At 28.8% G+C, this 19,973-nt stretch overlaps 1 protein-coding gene across 3 annotated transcripts; it reads left to right on the top strand.

Annotated features, from left to right (window-relative positions):
* The first annotated feature begins 1,403 nt into the window (after nucleotides 1-1,403).
* Nucleotides 1,404-7,133, top strand: LOC128960471 (uncharacterized). Of its 3 annotated transcripts, none has more exons than XM_054306562.1 (2): nucleotides 1,404-2,578; nucleotides 2,666-7,133. In XM_054306562.1, exons 1-2 carry the CDS (start codon nucleotides 1,427-1,429, stop codon nucleotides 6,941-6,943), a joined length of 5,430 nt encoding a protein of 1,809 aa, XP_054162537.1. In that variant the 5' UTR covers nucleotides 1,404-1,426; the 3' UTR covers nucleotides 6,944-7,133. The 3 variants fall into 3 exon arrangements, with proteins under 3 accessions (XP_054162537.1, XP_054162538.1, XP_054162536.1); XM_054306563.1 differs by having other exon boundaries at nucleotides 1,404-3,178; nucleotides 3,605-7,133; XM_054306561.1 differs by having other exon boundaries at nucleotides 1,404-7,133.
* The last annotated feature ends 12,840 nt before the right edge of the window (nucleotides 7,134-19,973 follow it).

Raw genomic sequence — 19,973 nt, 5'->3', positions numbered from 1 at the left:
TATATATATACCGTATATATATATAGAAAATATTTATTTAAAGAAAGTTTTTGACATATTATTAATTGTATTTATATATTAAATTGCAGTACAACAGTAAAATGATAAATATAAATTACGTTAGTTAACTTTAACACAATAATTTATATTTAAAGTGCTTTTATAATATAATTTTTAAATATTATTATATTAAGAAATCTTATTTTTATATATGAATCACATTATTAAATAGATTATATGTTTGAATTATATATTTATTAATATTAATCGGCGATTTAATTGGCGACTACTATATAGTTATATATTTTATATATAACAACATTTATGATTAAATTATTAAAGTTGTTTACTGAATATTTCCGATAAATGTTAGTCAAAATATATGACAAAGTTTATTGTTTATAACGATTGAAATTTTGTGTTATAAAAACTATAGAAAAGTTTGTATTTTCTCTATAGTTTGTATATATAATACCAAAAACAGTGTGTTTCACATATATTTTTATAAGATTGATAGTTGAAGAGTGAATGTTACAGTGAGACCAGTGATGAGTATAGCATTGATAAGACGGCTATTTTGGCGAAAAGCCGTTTCTACTATTGATATCCTGTTTCACGCTTACAGTCTCTCTCTCTCTCTCTCTCTCTCTCTCTCTCTCTCTCTCTCTCTCTCTCTCTCTCTCTCTCTCTCTCTCTCTCTTTACTCTCTGGTCTTACTTTTTTTTGAAGTATTTGTTATATCTTTTGGAAACATAAATATTTTTACTTGTATTTACAAATTGTGAGGGGAATTGAATCGGGGCTTAAATAACACAAATTAGTAGTAAGTTTGAGAATTGAGAGGATGTGTTGAGACTGATTTGGTTTAATCATTATATATAACATGTATTGTATAATATATTTATAACGTATACAGTATATAGTTATAGCTCTTCATCACAGTTAATGTGATGTTTTCAAGTGAGAGAAAAATGTTGACTCTTCTTCACTTAAACTATAATAAAACATAGATTATAACAAAATAATAATAATAAAGTAAAATTAACAAATTTATATGTCTGGTATATATTTGACTATTTTGTAGGGCATTTAATACAACAAATGATTTTAAATCAGTCTTTATAAGACCACATCCGCCGCAGCCTCCCATACGTCTCAATAGACATTACGTACAACAAGACTACACCAAACCTCAACACAAAATCAAAATCAAAAGTCGTTTTTAAATTTGTTATTTCATTTCTTACCATTTTTATATATTTACGAAGATATATATATATATATTACATTAATTAATATATAAAAGTGAAAAACAAAATCAAAAAATATTATTATTATTATTATTATTATAATTATTGAAAATTATCGTATATTAAATAAAATCGTTGCTTAAAATTATGGATTCGATGAATAAACAACTGATGTGATGATGAGCTCATCGATTATCAAAACAAATTCAGATATTTCTGTGGCAAATACGGGTATAAATCGGATTACCAGAGATGCAGACAATATATACATTACAGACAACAGGGATTTGTCACCCGATAATAGTATCAATTCTCGGAGTCAGCGCTCAGCTTCCGTGGATTCAATTGCATCGATAGCACAACAGGCGGCACATCAGCCCTCCTGTTCATCAGCAATGACTTCCATGGATGAGTTGCCTACCAAAAAAAGACGCAAACAGAGCAATCCTGTCCGATACGGCCAGACCTCACACCAAACCAATATTCTTCCCATTGCTTTGGAAACTGTTCCACGAGTTGATGATGAAGAAGATGACGACGAAAGTCTGATCGCTACCGGAATGCAAGTTTCATCACAATTGCAACGCTCGGGAAGTTTCAGTGATTTAGATGATGACAGCAATGATGATGAAGACATGGATGAAGAACCATCACTTAATGTAGAACGAAGAAAACTTCTGCAGCCAAGTATGGCTAATGTCATTAATTTTCATAAATACCAATACATGTGTCCCCACTGTAACTGTCCTTTTCTTAATGATAACGACCTTCGACTCCACATTGAAGAAGAACACGTACAGAAGATCTTGGAGAGACAACTGTTCCATCAGCAGCAGCTCAATAAATCTCTAATGAATGGTCCGAACCAATTAAGAGATTCTTTGAGTGGTTACGAACAAAATCAAAATAAATTCAATAGTAGTGACTCCCGGAGCGCCAGTTCTAGTAGTGGCAGTAATAATAACAGCCCATTGCAGTCACCTTTGGAGCATTTAGAAAGAAAGTCATTTGATGGATCATTACCACTACCTCATGGTTCCAATGATTCCAATGTTAAAGAATTTGGCAGTAATTTCCTTCCATTTCAAATGCCGCCAAACATACCTCCATTAATATCAATGAATCAATCTGGAGGTAATGTAATGACAACGACACGTGAAGGTTCCAAATCTCCCGGTCACTCAACATCTCCCGGTGCCACACCTTTATCATTGGCAATGTTTTCCAATCCAATGGCGCCATTCTTGTTCCCAATGATGCCGAGTGGAGCTAATACAGGTTCAAACGGAAGTGCAATGGGCGTCAATGTGGCAAACGGTGGTCAACAGGTCAGTTCAGGTGGCGTTAGGATTTTCAATCCTGAAGCCTATTGTGAATTGTGTAACAAAGAGTTTTGCAACAAATATTTTCTTAAGACACATAAAGCTAATAAACACGGCATCTATTCAATGGACACATTAGTCGGTCCTCAAGGCTATGGCCAACCATTCTTTACGAACACACTTAGCAACAGTTCCGGCCAGTCATCGACGGCAGCCGCGACAGCTGCCATGCAAATGCAACAATTGTTACAATCGAGTGCCGGTATTACACCTACTAGTGAAGCACTGGTAGTGACAACACCTGTGCGATCCAATGTTATTAATTTGGAGTCTTATTGTGAAATTTGTCAAAAAGAGTTTTGTAATAAGTATTTCTTGAAAAAACACAAACAAAAAATTCATGGCTTAGCAGATCCACATAATAACCAATCGCAGAGCTCATCGGCATCTCCGGGCAGTTGCAGTAACGAAGCTCACAACAAGACAGGTTCACTCAGTCCTTCATCACCCACTCAATTGGTACCCGTCTCAACCACACCGCTCAGTAGCGCCCGATCTCCGGTGGCATTAGCGGAACGACCGCAACAACAGATGACACCATCAATGGTGAGCTCACAAACCAGTTCCCCAACAAATAGCTTTGTCTGTGAAATATGCAAACAAGAGTTTTCAAACCTAATAACACTGCAAACGCATCGCTTTACCGCTCATTTTCCGACATCAATGCATGTGATGGCACCCAACCTGAGCGCTAACTTGCAAACCATTGCCGCTTCACAAGCGACCGGCGAAACGCCTGCGCACACCATTACCACATCCGCTAACCGGCTTATAGTCGGTCCCGTGTCGTCCATTACAGAGTCCGCCAACTTTGTCTTTACACCCAATAAGCTGCGAGAAATGGGTGTCATTAATGCCGACGCTTTTTGCGAAATTTGTTGCAAAGAATTTTGTAATAAATACTTTCTAAGAACCCATAAAATCAATAAACACGGCTTGAGTTTTGACTCTAACTCTTCTACTAAATCTCAGAACGGACCCAATTGTGGTGATAATAAAGGAGAAGACAGTAATAACATGTCTACTAATGATAATGATGACAGCTTTCTAGAGCCGGGACAGAGAGATCCGGCAACTTATAGCAATGGATCTGAATTTTTCAATGCCATGTCTGGTATAAACTCAGAGATGCAGTGCGAGCTGTGCTCCCGACCCTTTGGCAGTCATTACTTACTTAAAATGCATAAATTCTATTCACATAACATCCCCTATATTAAAGAAGAGGATATTAGAAGAGGATCAATGACCGCCAGTCCCGGTGCCGGCAGTGAAGTTCCTAATGATATGAAAGGTATATCAGAATCATTTGACACAACAAAAGAGCTGCAAATGAGACAACAAGAGAGTGGTAACGGACAGAATGATAGCGATAGCGATAGCGACTCTGACAGTCCAACTGGTGCTGTCAGTCAAGACCAGGCTAGTCAAGACTTACAGAAATTACAGTCAATGATTAAAGAGCTTAATTCGCAGTCCATTTTGGACAAAACGGTGTGCAATCTTTGTCGACAAGAATTTGAAAACAAATATTTCTTAAGAGTTCATATGATGAACGATCACGGAGTCATCACCACTGATGAGGCCACTCCTATGGACTCAAATGCATTTATGAGGAATCTGTTTGAAGGCAATCGACAGAACTTCCCTTTATTGCCAACTGCTTTACAATCGGCTGATTCCGAAGCATTTTGTGATATCTGTCACCGAGAGTTCTGTAGTAAATACTTTTTGAAAACCCACAAACAAAATGTCCATGGTATTTATGAGGGACCTCCTACACCTACCGAAGCAAATGCACCCTCATTTCCACAACAAATTGCAGTTTTCCCAACACACAGAAAGTCGACCGATGAAGCCGTCAATCTGGCCATTTCGCCCAACAGAAATAAATCACAATTAGGTGTCCAACAAATGATAATGTCCTCAAACAAACAGATGCCTCAATTGAGCTCTGATGGAAAGTCACGTAATGTTACGGGACGTAACTATTGTAATATATGTAATAAGGAATTATGTAACAAATACTTCATGAAGACACATATGCTTAAGATGCACGGTATCAACATTGATGAACATCCGGTCGAGGCGTCAGCCAATAGCACCATTGGTGGCGTCACTTGTGATATCTGTCAGAAAGAGTTGTGCAGCAAATACTTCCTTAAAGTACACAAACAGAACACTCACGGTATATATGAAGAGCCACCGCAACCTAAAGAGCCTCGAAATGTGGAAATGTCTTCAACTAATAGTTCTTTGGCATTGGGCATCAATGAAAAGGATCCACAAGCCGTTCACGGGATTGATCCTAACGATACAAACAACAGGTATTTTAGTCATTATACAGAAGTGTGTCCACTCTGTGAACGAAGATTTAAAAGTATTAAATGGCTTAAGACTCATATGATTAATGATCACTCGGATATTGTATCGATGAAACCAACTGATCTATCGATGTCCGGTCCAAACGCTGTTACCCCTGATTTAAGTCGATTCTGTGTTCTTTGCGGACAGAATTTTGCTGATAGGGTTGCGCTTCACATTCACTTAGTAAAAGACCACCGAACCACTGCTGAAGAATTAGGTATTAGTTCAAACATGACAGTCATGAGAAACACGCCATCGGCCACTGATTTATCACTTAAATCAGATTTACTGCCAATTGGTTTACAAATGACACAACATATGTCAGGACAGTCACAAATTAACGGCTCTACATCTCCCTCATCGCAAGGAAGCACTGGTATAACAGCTATTGTCTCCCATCACAACTCAAGTCACAACACCAATCAGTTAATAATGAATAATAATAATACTACTAATACTACTACTACTACTACTACTAATAATAATAATAATAATAATAATAATTGTCTCAACAAAATGATAAGCATTTCTTCCAACACTTGCACTACTAATACAATGACTTCAATACCGACAACTGCTATGATTACAAGTACTACTAATCCTATGTTTAACACTAACATCTCAAATACAGACACTAATAATATGATTAATATAAATAATAACAATAATAATAATAATACTAATAATATGAACACTAATGACAATTGCAACCAAATTATAAACAATTCAATTATGACAAGCAATGGCTCTAATTTGAATTCAGTTAACATCGGTGTCATTACCTGTCCTACGATCTCAACGCCACTTACATCTTCACCATCTCTGGTCACAACTGGAAATACCAGTCCCACACATACTACGGCTGTAGTCAAAGAGGAACGGTCGCCATCGGTGTATGTGTCGAGTTCATTGTCGTCAATAATTAGTAAAAGGACGGGATGTGGTACTAGGATATACCAGTGCTCGTACTGTAATTACTCGACTCGTTGGTTATCTAATCTGTACGCACACGAGAAACGCCATACAAGACTTAATACAGAAGCCGACAAAAAGTTTGTTTGTCGTGTTTGTCATCGCGCCTATCGATACAATCATTCACTTCAGCGACATATGCTTAACCATCGCTCAGGAGGTCTCATTAGTCGCGATATTAGCGCCGTTGCAATGTTAGCCTCGAGTTCCTCCAAAGGTCTGTTGTCAAGTGGTTTGCACTCAAATTCATCGGAGAAATTGCTTTCTTATGACTCGAAATTGTCTCGACTTTTACCGTCGGGATCGTTGGTTCGCCCGAATCGAGTGAAACGCTATCGCTGTTCAAAATGTAATAAAAAGTTTAGGACAAGAGATCTCTGTTTGGCTCACATTCATGTCTATCACACGGATAGTCGTAAAATAATACTATCCTCTGCTTCGGGCAAATTGGCCACTAATAGGGTGTGTAGATGTGCTTTCTGTGGGTTTACTACCAGAAACTTTGCACTCCTGAAGATACATATCAATAAAAATCACACAAAAATAACTAAAACTCCTTCCACTGATCTCACACGACTGACTAACAAAGAGACCGAAATACCACTTAATTTGCGAAAGTCTACAGAAACGACACCTAATGAGGCCCTGTCTTTAGTTACTAATAAAAATCAATCAGCTGTCTCTCCGTCCATCAGCAGTGATGACGATAGTATCAGTGGATCTCGACGTGAATCAAGCGGTCATTTGACTGTTGCTGGTGGTGATCAACAGTCTCCACAACTGCCGATGACATACGCAATGCCACAGAGCCCACCACATGCCGGCTCTTTCATAATGCAACCTTTCCTTATCACTCAACCCGACACAGAGGGTTCGCTCACAAACGACACATTTGTGCCATCGCTGGTCTACCTTCCTGTCAGCCATAAAGTCCTACAACCAGTTAGAGTGGCATTCAATCTGACACCAGCTTAAGCTTTGTATACTTAGACACCAACATCTAAGGTGTCAATTCATGATTCATATGATTGCATTCATAACAATTGTATGGAAAAGTTGTGTGGATCTGGTCTAACATAACGTGATATAGAAAATCAAAATAAACATTCCGTTATATTATTATTTTTATGATTACATGTGAAACAAATCAAAATCAACATTTATTGCTGCCATAGATTTATAAATATATAATATAATATAATATAATATATAATATAAATGTGAAGTGAGTGCCACTTTGGTGTGAACTTTCCCTATATATATATATATAGCAAACACTAAATTATGAATTATTACTTAAAAATCATCAAAACTTTAATATCAAAGCCCTGATCTCTTCCATAGCAAATCGATGTTTTGATTTATCATATAATTATCGACTGTGTGTTAAATATTTCTTATATTTTTAAGTTAACGTTATCTCCTATTCTCAGTGTTATATAGTTTTTTTTTAATTAACAAATTGGTGTTTGGTTTGGAAAAAACTTTGATAAACATCAGAAGTTGGGTCCGAAAAGCAACATAAGAGACATTTATTAATCATTGAATTAAGAAATTTAAAGATTTGTCAATAAAGACATCACATCTTAACACAATTGATTGTCATATCATATCTTCTTTTTGCATACTAATCGATAATAATGGTAATAAATTGTTTGGATTGTTCATCAAATAGACTTTCAACTGTATCCCATCCACATTATTGAACTATTGATTTATTATTAATAATTTTGTCAACTTTGGTGCACATAAATCATACCCAAACTGGTTGTCGGGTAGGGTTCGCAGTGATTCTTGCGCTACAACTCACATATCGGTGCCTGACGTGCCTTACCGTAGAGGACAACCAGAGTATTACAATATATTTGGGTTATGATTTCCCAAACCTAATCAACACTCAAAACGATATAAATGCATATATTTGTTGCCTATTTTTATCGCCAAATTAATTATGATATTTTAATTAAATCAAATTTATACTATTAAAACGTCTTAATAAATGCCTGCTTCTTGTTATGGATTGGGGTTCACTTTCAAGTCATTTTTATAGAGCCATTAAACTAATTAATTAAAGTAACGAAAATTGAAAATATCAAAAACAAATCAAAATTCTTCGCAAAAAAAAAGAAAATCCAAATTTTCAAAGATTGAAATTATTTGTAATTACGTTTGAATTCAGTGCAAAAACTGTGATTTTGTCATTCAATAATTCAGTTGTTATATAATTGCATGCTTTATATTAATAACATTTAAAAATTATTATATTTATTTAATATGAAGATATTGAAAAAAACACATTTAAACTTAAAGTTTATGGATTGCCGTTAAAAGTCAGAACTGGTTGTTATCTCTGCTCCCAAAACATGATATCTCTCTAAAGACTCTTTAAAACCACTTAAGTTATTCGTCTGTCTAACCCATTGTGTGGCAAACGCCTCAATAACTCCCCACAAATCAGTCACTTGAACATCACTTTATTGATTCATTTGTTTCAATTGGTCCGACGCCTACCTTTCTATTTGATGCACTGCTCAACACTAATGCCAAGAAATCTTTGGCACCTAAAGAGGACATCTGACACGTGAAGAAAAGATACAACATTTATATAACAAGTTTGGAAACGTTAGAAACGATTTGGAGTCAACATTGACTTCAGTTTACAGTCTTTTATACAACAAATCTATCGTTTCGTACAACAGATCAGATAAGATACCAGAAATTATTATTTGATTTCTTTATGAATATCTTTGTTAACAAACAAAAGGTAGGAATCGACCGAATATTTGCTAACATTTAGTTTTTTTAAACAAAGTTTCAAAACAAACAATAAATACAAAACACCTCAAAACATCCATACGTGGCTTAAATTGTAATTTATTTTATTATATTATTTTTAATTTATCACGTTTTGGTGAGTAATAATAAATCTTTTTGAAGGGATTGTTGAAAATCAAAAATTATAAAATATTTATTTATAGAGAGTTTATTTAAAATCCTTTTTAAGAGAAACATTTTTATTCATCAAATACTAAATAAGCAAAAAAATAAAAGAAATAGAGTTCTTAAACGATATAAAAATAATTATTATATGATATTATGTTTTAAATATATTCTAAATTTCATTTATATTATATAATATGAGCCAAAATCAAACATAAATTCTTATATATATATATTTATATATAAGAATATATCTATAAAACGAATGCACAAAATTATATTGAATTATTAAAACAAATGGTCGTCCATAACAATTGATACATTAATTTATAAAATTATATTATAAATTGCTAATCAAAATGAAAGAGTCTTTACTAATTGAGGGTTTAATGATAAATATGATAAATACAGAGAGAAATTTACTATTTTATTCTATTGTACTATAAAACCATACTTAGAGTTGTATAATATATTTGGGAAATAAAAGGAATATTTATTCCCTTTTGAATTTGCGGAATGGGTTCACAAAATACAGTATAACATAACTTAACACACAAACACACACACACACATACACATACACATACACATACACATACACATACACATACACATACACATACACATACACATACACATACACATACACATACACACATACATACACACATACATACACACACATACACACACACACATACACACACACATACATACACACATACATACATACATACACACACACATACATACACACACATACATACACACACATACATACATACATACATGCATAGACACATTGTATACTATATTATTACAATATAGCTATATTGTATACAGTGTATACTATACATAGTACACATACATATACAGTACTATACGGTATAATAATTTAATATAGAAAAGACGGTAATAATACCGATGAGAAGCACAGTATTACTATTATATATATTAATGAACGAATTGGTGTTCCCTCTCTCTCTCTCTCTCTCTCTCTCTCTCTTTGCCTTTATTTTCATCTCTTTTTATATTTTTGCTAAAAGTAATCCATGTTTTTACTCGACTTATATATTGCTATATTTATAGGTACGGCTAATATCTAACACTATTAGAGAGCATCACTACTGGTCTCCAGTGTTGCTAATTCTCATCATTTGATTCTCGAGTGCAATGCTTTGTTCACAACTAGCATATGAAATGTCTATACCTTAAGCTGAAAATTCATAGACCCATATCCTCATATCATTACTATAATGATGATTACCCCTAAATTTTTTCAGAATATAAATGCTATTCTTTTCTATAGTTATATTGTATGTATAAATTATAATTGAATGAATGTCACAATTTAATATGAAAGACATACTATTAGTGCTCTACTAAAATCATACTAAAGTATATTTAGTAATAGCAATGCCGTCGTCCTATAGCTTGAATATTAACAACAAATTATCCATAACTGTTATTCATAACTTTTATTTATATATCATATATTTATTGTTAATACTATTATTTGATTGCATTTATGTGACAAATACTGGTAAAGAGTGTGAGAGAGAAACCACAATATATGAGATGTGTTGTACTGTATATACTATATCACTATTACTATAGCGTATATTATATGTATAGACTATCATTTGCTCATCAACTATTTTATTATTAACAATACTATTGAGTTATGAGTTCAATGAGATTCATATACAACATAATGCAACTTTCATTGTCATACAATTCAATACTTACTATCCATTGTATTGTGTATACACTGTATAGTCATCCATACATTTATACGTACATAGAGTTAGAGTGCCATCGATTATCCATAATCTTAGGTGTCTTCTCATTGTAATACAATGTAATTGAAGAACACTATTACTATTACTATACTATTAATGTATTCGTTAACAAAATTCAAGTCAATGTCTGGCATTGCTTTCTGTTGCTTATTAGTCGTCTCATAGATTGCATTGAAGACCCAAATAAGAGACCCATTTAGACATTTACAGCCAATTATTTACTCCGACGACAACTTTACTACTGTTTATACCGTATATGTCATCGATTTTCAAGTGTTGCCTAAAAACCATTTATTCATTATTATTGTTTTAAATACTATTTTCAATGTCTTATGTTTTATACTCTCCATCCATTACTTTCTCATAATTTCTATTTTATTATTTTAATATTTAATTATTTAGTATTTAATAATGCTATTTATATCTTTTATAACTTATAAATGGTGTTATATTTATACAGTACTTTTTAATAATAATAATAATAATAACTAACTTTTTAATTATAAAAATATTTTTCCAAAAATTTCTAATATAGACAAATTTAATATTTTTAAAATTAAACTTTACTTAATGAATAATTGTTTATTTGCATTATATGATACAATCGAGTTTTGTTTTGTTTAATTTTAGTATATTTAGTCGTTTCAAATCAAACTATTGTTAATACACTGTATTATTGCTTTGCCTAACAGTCAACACAAAAGCACAGACAGAATAGCTATTGGGTCAGAGTTTCCTAATTTCCACTCAAACGACAATATATTAGTTTTTTAATATTAATATCAATAGACTGCAGTCATATGACATCCAAACATATATAACAAACTTTTTTCGTTTTTTCATTTGTTACAAAAATGTTGAAAATCTGTATTATATTGGAAAATACTAAACAATAAATTTAAAAATTTTGGGGATAAGAGAAATCATAATAAAATAAAATAAATGTGAATGACTCACTTTAAAAAGTTTTATTGTAGTTTTATTTCCAATTTTGGATTACCATTTAATATATTTAAAATTTAGTTAACATTTTTACTGCTTTTTTAGAAATGTTTTATACACTCAAAAGTTTAATATTTTTAGAAAAAATAATAGTTATATAAATATTAAATAAGATAATAAATTTATCTAAAATTTAATATATATATATATATATATTTCAATATTTTGCTATTTTTAAAAAACTTGATTTTATACAACAATATTATTTATTTCCAATATAACTGTTAAACACGAATCTCTAATACTTAAATCATTAATAAGTAACATAGGGTTTCGCAATGAAATCTTTAATAATATGTTTTATTTGTAAACGACGTGAAATATTAAACTAATTAAATTTGATTTACTATTAAGTATTATATTTAACATTAATTGTATTCTTCCATTTATTATATTATCAATAATTTAAAATTTATTTTAATTATGCATTTATATTTTGTTATATAATTTACAGTATTAATTTACATTGTCTATAGAAAAAATTAAATTTTAGAAGTAAGATATTTTATATATCAGTTTTGAATGTTTTAAGCTAATAAAATTTTTATTATAATATTATAAATTATGAAACACAAATGTATTTTTAATTAGATTGTCATTTATTGCATATAAAAGTTATAGATTTAGTTAACATAAAAGCTTTTTTGTATTGTAAATATCTTACTAAATGAAAGTTGAAGTCCTAATCCTCTATTGACTGCTTTTACACTAATATTGGTTGACTATATATATAGAAATGAAAAGCATTTTTACATTAACATTATATAAATGTTTTTAGGCAAAGATTATGTTGTTTTGTATAAAATTGATTTTTTGAGTCAATACTACAAACTTTACATTTGAATGGACACAACGTAAGAGTCATATCTCTCAAATAGTGGTCATTAAGAGCTAAAAAACAGGACTCATTGTTCATATTAACAGTTAATATGTATTTCATTATTTGCTTGTTTTATAAAACCTTAAAGTATATATCAATTTTTAGTTTAATATAATTATAGTTATAATAGAGAAAAATTCGCAAAATATATTTACTTAATAAGTGGAAATTAGATTTTTTTTTGAAACTGAGGGAAACTCAATAACAGTTAAAATCTATTTTAATTGAATTGGAAAAAATAAGTTAAATAATGACAAGTTTTTGATAAAATTATTGTCGTTATTGCGATGACCAGAAATGACAAGTGAGAATAGGAGGAGATGTGGGAGACTCTCAACTGTCGGACAGTTAGATATTTAATATCATTGACAATAGTATAGAGGAATATGAGAGAGAGAGAGAGAGAGAGAGAGAGAGAGAGAGAGAGAGAGAGAGAGAGAAACTCTTTTTAGAGAATTGTGTGCTTTTGTCAAAAAATTACATAAATTATTGCAAGTATTACACAAATAATAGGCAAACGCTTGTCTGCTTTTAGGCAATATATCCGCCGTTCCTCCTCTATGTCCATCGTGTGTGTGCCGTATTCACCATTGTATTGAGGAATAGCCTTATGATATGTAATGTGTGTGTGCTTTGGACTCATAACCTAATACAACACACACTTAATGTTTGGCTCTGTTATGTTGTCTCTAAATTGGGTCATAAATAATGTCGGATCCTATGACTGGACTCAAGTTTTGTCTGCTTTTTCCCCAATTATTTGATCTGTTATTTGGATTGTATTAAACATGAAATATATGAAAAATATATTTCTATATGAAATAAATGACTGTATATATGGATAAATGTATGGATGAGTTATACTATTTTTTGCTTTTGATTTGAGCCCAAAGCATCTCCTCATCAATACTCTCCAACTTTTTCTTTCTCTTTATAAATAAATGTCTATTTGTTCACAACTACTGCTCCTAACCATCATTTTCTCAAATACTAACTCTCTATCACTATTGCTAATCAATGGCTTATGTGGTCACTACTCACATCTCATATATTTGATATATAACTAGATTTTCTAATATGATTATTGTTTTTTATTTATTTATCATTTAAATTACTCTAATTTTCATACTTCAATATACTGTATTTTTACTATATTGTTAATACAATATATTTTACAGTACATTGTCTCAAAAAAAACAAAATCTTAAAATTTATAAGACTAAATCTTAATATGCATTTAAATAACTATAATTTATCAAAATTTAAAGATAAAATTTTTAATTAATAATTTGATCAAAATCTCATAAAGTATGCAAAAAATAATAAATTGCTTTTTAGGTAAATTATATTGTTTTTATATATATTTTGCTAAACATAAATTAAATACAAATATAATAACAGAAACAAACACTTTCAATGAATATAATAATATGTTGCGCTTTGTTTTTTTTTTTGCTTTTTGTGCAAATATTTTCAATGATTATTATATAGAAAAGCAATAGAAAAACATTTATAAAAAACTACATTTTTAGGTAAATGATGACTTGAGACACACCCTATTTGTACTGTCGGTCCTTCAAAAACTTAATTTTGTTAAAAACCAAATCTACACAACAGTTACAACATATTATTTATTAGCAATTTTTCTTCAAATCAAAAGCAAAATCTTATTTTGCAGAAATTATATGAAGCATATTAAATAATACATATATTTGCTAATAAAACTTGTATATTGTTTGCTTTTATTTTAACGTAAATTTTAATATATATATATATATATATATATTATTTACTTAGCAGAAATCAGTTTAACTTAAATATTATAAAAAAAGTTTTGTTATTTTAGTTCATCTTATAATTGAATTTTATGTTTTACATAAATTTAGATTAAATATCTAAATCAAATTTTTAAGTAAATGCATCAATAATATTAATATAATATCATTTATTTATACATAAAGTTTATCTATGTTATTAAAATTATAATTTATATATAACTAGTCCTATTGTAAAATTATATATTTTTCGTTAAATAAATTAGATTTTTGATTGTTTTATATGTAAGGCCAAAGTATATATAAATGAATATTATTAAACAATTAGCAGCAAATCGTATGGCAAGTATATATTAATAATATTAATTTAATATATAATTTATATTGTATTTATTATTATATAATTTTATTTTTAATATTTTTTGTCATAAATCATTTATCATTAGTATTATGTAACGTTATAAATATTTTTACATACATTAATCAATAGTTTTTAACTTTAAAAAATGAATTTTATTATTATATAAATTTGCAAAGTATTATGAAAATATTTTGAGTGCAATTTTGTTTGCACATAACATAAATTGTTATTTTAATTTATTGATTATATTATTTTAACATTAACGTAGCATTGAAATTGTGTTGTTTATTTGTAAATATTGTTTTCTTCAATAATGATAATTTATTTTACATTGAATTATTATAAAGTATCAATTTATTTTTATAAGTTTTAATTATTATATTTATTATTTTGTATGAATTATTTTTATTTTATATTAAATTATTATTTTATGGCAATTATTATTTGTTTTTATTTATTTATTATTACTTATAATTATAATTTTATAATTATATTAACAAAACAAATTATAAGATTCAAGTAAATGACAAATAGTATCTCTAAAGCAATGAAGATATAATTTGATTTGATTTTTGGGCAAATTCTGTGAATTTTGTGTATAAAACAAAATTAAGTTTTATTACATTTGAAATAACTTTTTGACATTAATTGCGAAGTTTATGGCCAATGATGTGATCGATCGAGTCTTATATCATTTTGCTGAGTTGGCACACATATTGCATAACATTCCCCTGATATATAACTTATATAAAGTATATCTAATATATATATATACAACTTCTAGTATTGCTTAGCATTATAGTTACACCAATCACACCATTAAATCATGAGTACATCCATATAAGCAAAGGCCGGTCGGCTCAAGACTGGCAGCATTTGCTAATAATGTCAAAAAACGGGTCCAAAGCTGTCAGAAATGCTTAATATTTTCATTTCTATAAAAACAGAAATGTGGACATAAATTGTATATCTATTGACAATATGTCAGACAACACTTCCAATAGATAACTGTCCAACAAATGCAAAATTTCTGTAAAAGGGTTGAAGAAAATCATTGCCAAAAAAGGGTGTGTTTTAGATCATCAGTTATCTCAAAATGTTTACTAATTTATGTCTCATTGAGTGTTTTATTAGTTTACACATAAAACTATTGGATATTTTTTTACAATAAATACTAAAAAACAAAGTCAAACATATTTATACATAAATTTACTATACAGTACAGTATATCATAGACTATTGAATGTATGAAAATAGGCGAACCCATTGCTGAACGACATTACAACTCCCATTCCTTTTTAAACAACTCTATTGTCTCTCAAATGGCTCTACAATACAAACATAAAAAGTATTTATCATTTAAGGTATTCATAATTATTTTTAAATTATAAGAGTTAATAAACTCTTATTATAAATGTTTGCTTATGTCTCAAATTTGTCAAAATTATTACAATAAATATTTTAAAATATAAATATTGAGTGTAAATATTAAAAATTAAAATCATTTATCAAGTTATATTTCAATTTATATTTTAAAACGAGTGCCGAGACTTGATTAATGATTTATAAATTTTAATAACACTCATCAAACAAAATAAATTATTAAATATTGTGAAAAACATTTGTGAACTTTGTTTATTAATGTAAAGTCAAATACAAATGTAATTAATTAAATTGTACTTTTATTTTAGTAGTTTTCAAAAACCGCTTATCACTTTTAGCGAGACATATAAGTCATGAGTGTTTGCTATGAATTAAATGAGTAAATCATTAGAAAAAAGTTTTATTTGACAGCATATACTGTAATGTAATGAATCAATTAATTAGTGAATACAATGGATAGGAGGAGATATTGCTGACCAAACTATGCCTCTATTTGCAAGTCTATTATTTACTATCTTATACTATCTCAGGTTATATTATAAGCCACAATACTTATATTATCATATAAAAGTTTTATCAATGGTTTAAATATACATAAGGAGTTATTTTTATACAATACATATAGTAATGTAAACCATTGATAAAGCTTTTAATGTGTTGTCATACTTTTTTATAATAAGTCCTATGATTGGTCTTAAATGATATTAAATAAACTAAACAGCAATATAATTGTCTCGTGTGATGTGATAAGCGATTTGTTAAATAATTTTGATTTATGTTTAACTGTTTGAAATTAATTTTAATTAATATTTCTGTAAACAATATGCACTCCAATAATAAAGTCGTTAATATGGCTTAAGGCCGATCTATGGGTGATATTTATTGTAACATTTTTTAGGCCAAACCATGTGTAACGACTTTTGTTAATAAAAGTTATAGTTATGTATAGAAAAATTATCGTAAAGTTGATGTCAAATTCATAATCAATTGAGACAAGAGAGTAACAAAAATACAGTGTTATATACAGTGTATAATTAAGAAATTTGTGTTTTGCTTGTTTTGGTTGGTTATCAACTGTGGACACAATCATTGATAAAATTGTTTGTAATTGTAATACATTTATACTGTTGACGGGTGCCTTTCACCTACACGAAGGGCCCAATTATTGTACATAATATTAAAGGTGATGAGGTTTACTTGTCAGCCGTAACTTTGAATGATAGCCTCAGTTGACTACCAATTAATTCATTTTTCTATATCAACCACCAGTTCCCTCCCAATACATATATAAATACATACCATACATAACACTACTATCTCATTGAAAACAGTGTCAATTCTCTTACAGCCTTTTTGTAGCAATTTTAGAGGTTTTAAACAATATAAAACAATAATTATTTTAAGTTTACATAATTTATATTATTATATAATATTATTATATATATATAATTGAAAATAATTATAAATGCAGATATTATGAAACACATAAAATTTCATATAATGTATGTACACAATACATAAATTCACTAATTGTTGGCCTTTTTATTATACTGTAAATAGTGTTATACCTCTCGTTGAGGCAACAGAAGTGCCAAAAAGGCCTCAATTATGTGATGTTTAATACAATTTTAAGTATTTAATTAATATTGATATAAAAATAAAAATAAATTTTTAGTTGATAATAAATTTGGCATTATTTATTTATTTAAATAAAATTACGTTATACTTAATTGTTATATAATAGTGTATTTTAGTATGCTAATATTATTTTACATTAACTTTTTTTAAAATAATAAAGCATATAACTTTAATTATAGGATAAAAATCAATTTCAATCTGAAATCAAAATGTGTTATAAAAAGATTAAACGTCAGAAAAAATTATTATAAATACTTATTAAACTTAATAAATAATATATTTAATGTCAATCTCTAAGTGATAAATCAGTCAATTGTTTGAATTAAAAGGGTAACGTAATTATAATAAACTTTAACAATTTACAAAATTATAATTAACAGTTTAAGGATATGTTTTAAACGTATTGTATAAATAACTTATTGTAAATTGTTAAAATAATTAGTGAATAATTCAATAGAAAAACAATTCTCGCATTTCAATCAATATTTATCTTTTAGTTAAGGTTTCAAATGATATTTATGCGATAAATACTTTATTTCATTATATGTAACTAGTATTATATTAATGTGTATTTGAGTCCAATAGGATTATTGAGTTGCAGTTGATTGACATATTGTGGTACCAAAGTAGGACAGGAATGCAAAATAAAATACATATTTTTAGCACTTACTTAAAACTAATTAAAATTCAGAAATAATTTATATATATATATATATAATATAATACATAGAATAAATGGCAGTGGATTAGTAATGTGATTAATACATTTAGGTAAATAGAAACTACCCGTAATGTAAAATTAAGTTATAAATTAAAATAAATTAAAATATAAGATTTTTTATTTTTATTTACAAGTGTAATATTAAAGAAAATATTAATGTGAAAACAGTGAATATCAATGATAATTCATTATAAGATTTTATTATATAAAAATATTAGATAACATAAAAGGTAAGTCAAAGGAAAGTAATGAAAGCAATGCATATAAATAATCTAATATTTGGTTAAATCTTTACTACAGTATATATCAAGTAAGTAAAAACTGGAGTTAATCTATATTTTTGATACTAAAAACAGTGCTTTATTTTGTTTATCAAAAAAACTGAAATATAAAATATATTATAGTTTTGAGTTGAAATCATTTGTTACTAATGTTATGAGATATTGAATATTCAAATAAATAGTATTTGCTTTTAGTAAATGTCATAAAATATATTTATTATTTTGAAAGCAATCACCAATCAGTTCATTGGAGCGAATATATTAATAAATTGAAAATATGTTACAAAACACAGAAAATACAACTAAAACATCGTAAACTGTGACAGATGTAAAATATAGTCGAGTAATATAACAGAGAACCGGTATATAACTGGACCTAAACTTCTAATAAACATACCGTTCCCTACATTCCAAACAACTGTTATAAACATATACTGTAAGTATACCATATATTTTTAAGTGTGAGCACAACTTTGGTCACTATTTATGCAGTTATATTGTCAGTGTTTGTGTGTGAGAGTGAGTGAGTGAGTGAGTGAGTGAGTGAGTGAGTGAGTGAGTGAGTGAGTGAGAGAGAGAGAGAGAGAGAGAGAGCTGATAAATTTTTATCCCTTGATTGGTTGATGCATTATATTTATTATTATTTTCAGACTTTCTCTCTCTCTCTCTCTCTCTCTCTCTCTCTCTCTCTCTCTCTTGCACACACACACACACACACACACACACACACACATCATAGCATTAAAAACCAAACATTGATAAGTCTGGCGCTTATTTCATAATTGTTGTCTAAAACACCCTTCAATGTTACCCCCATTTTGGGTCTATTTTTTCTCCCTAACAAAGGTTTGTTTATCAAAACAGTTATACGAAAGGCTGTTATGCAAAGCTTTTTTTTTGCTCTAAACATTGAAAATAAAAATGAATAATACTTTTAACGTGTGATAAATATTTTTTTTATTGTGTTATTTGATAAAAATATATAATAAATAGGATTTTATTTATATGTTGCTAATGTGTATCCATAAAATTACACAAACTTCCCAAATAATTTATGCTTATATGTATAAACAGAATATTATGTAAATAACAATGTAATCAACATAAATATGATGATTCATCAAATATAAATGTAATTTTTAATTTTAAAATGTAACTCAACATTATTTAAAATTTTATAAATAAATTGTTTTGAATGCATACAGAAAATTACTGTCTGTTA

Source organism: Oppia nitens, unplaced genomic scaffold (genome assembly GCF_028296485.1).
Source record: "Oppia nitens isolate AA-2021 unplaced genomic scaffold, nextdenovo-longstitch-racon4-pilon3 scaffold4_pilon_pilon_pilon, whole genome shotgun sequence".
NCBI lineage: Eukaryota > Metazoa > Arthropoda > Arachnida > Sarcoptiformes > Oppiidae > Oppia > Oppia nitens.
The sequence above is the reverse complement of the archived record's forward strand: the minus strand, read 5'-3'. Positions and strand labels throughout refer to the sequence as shown.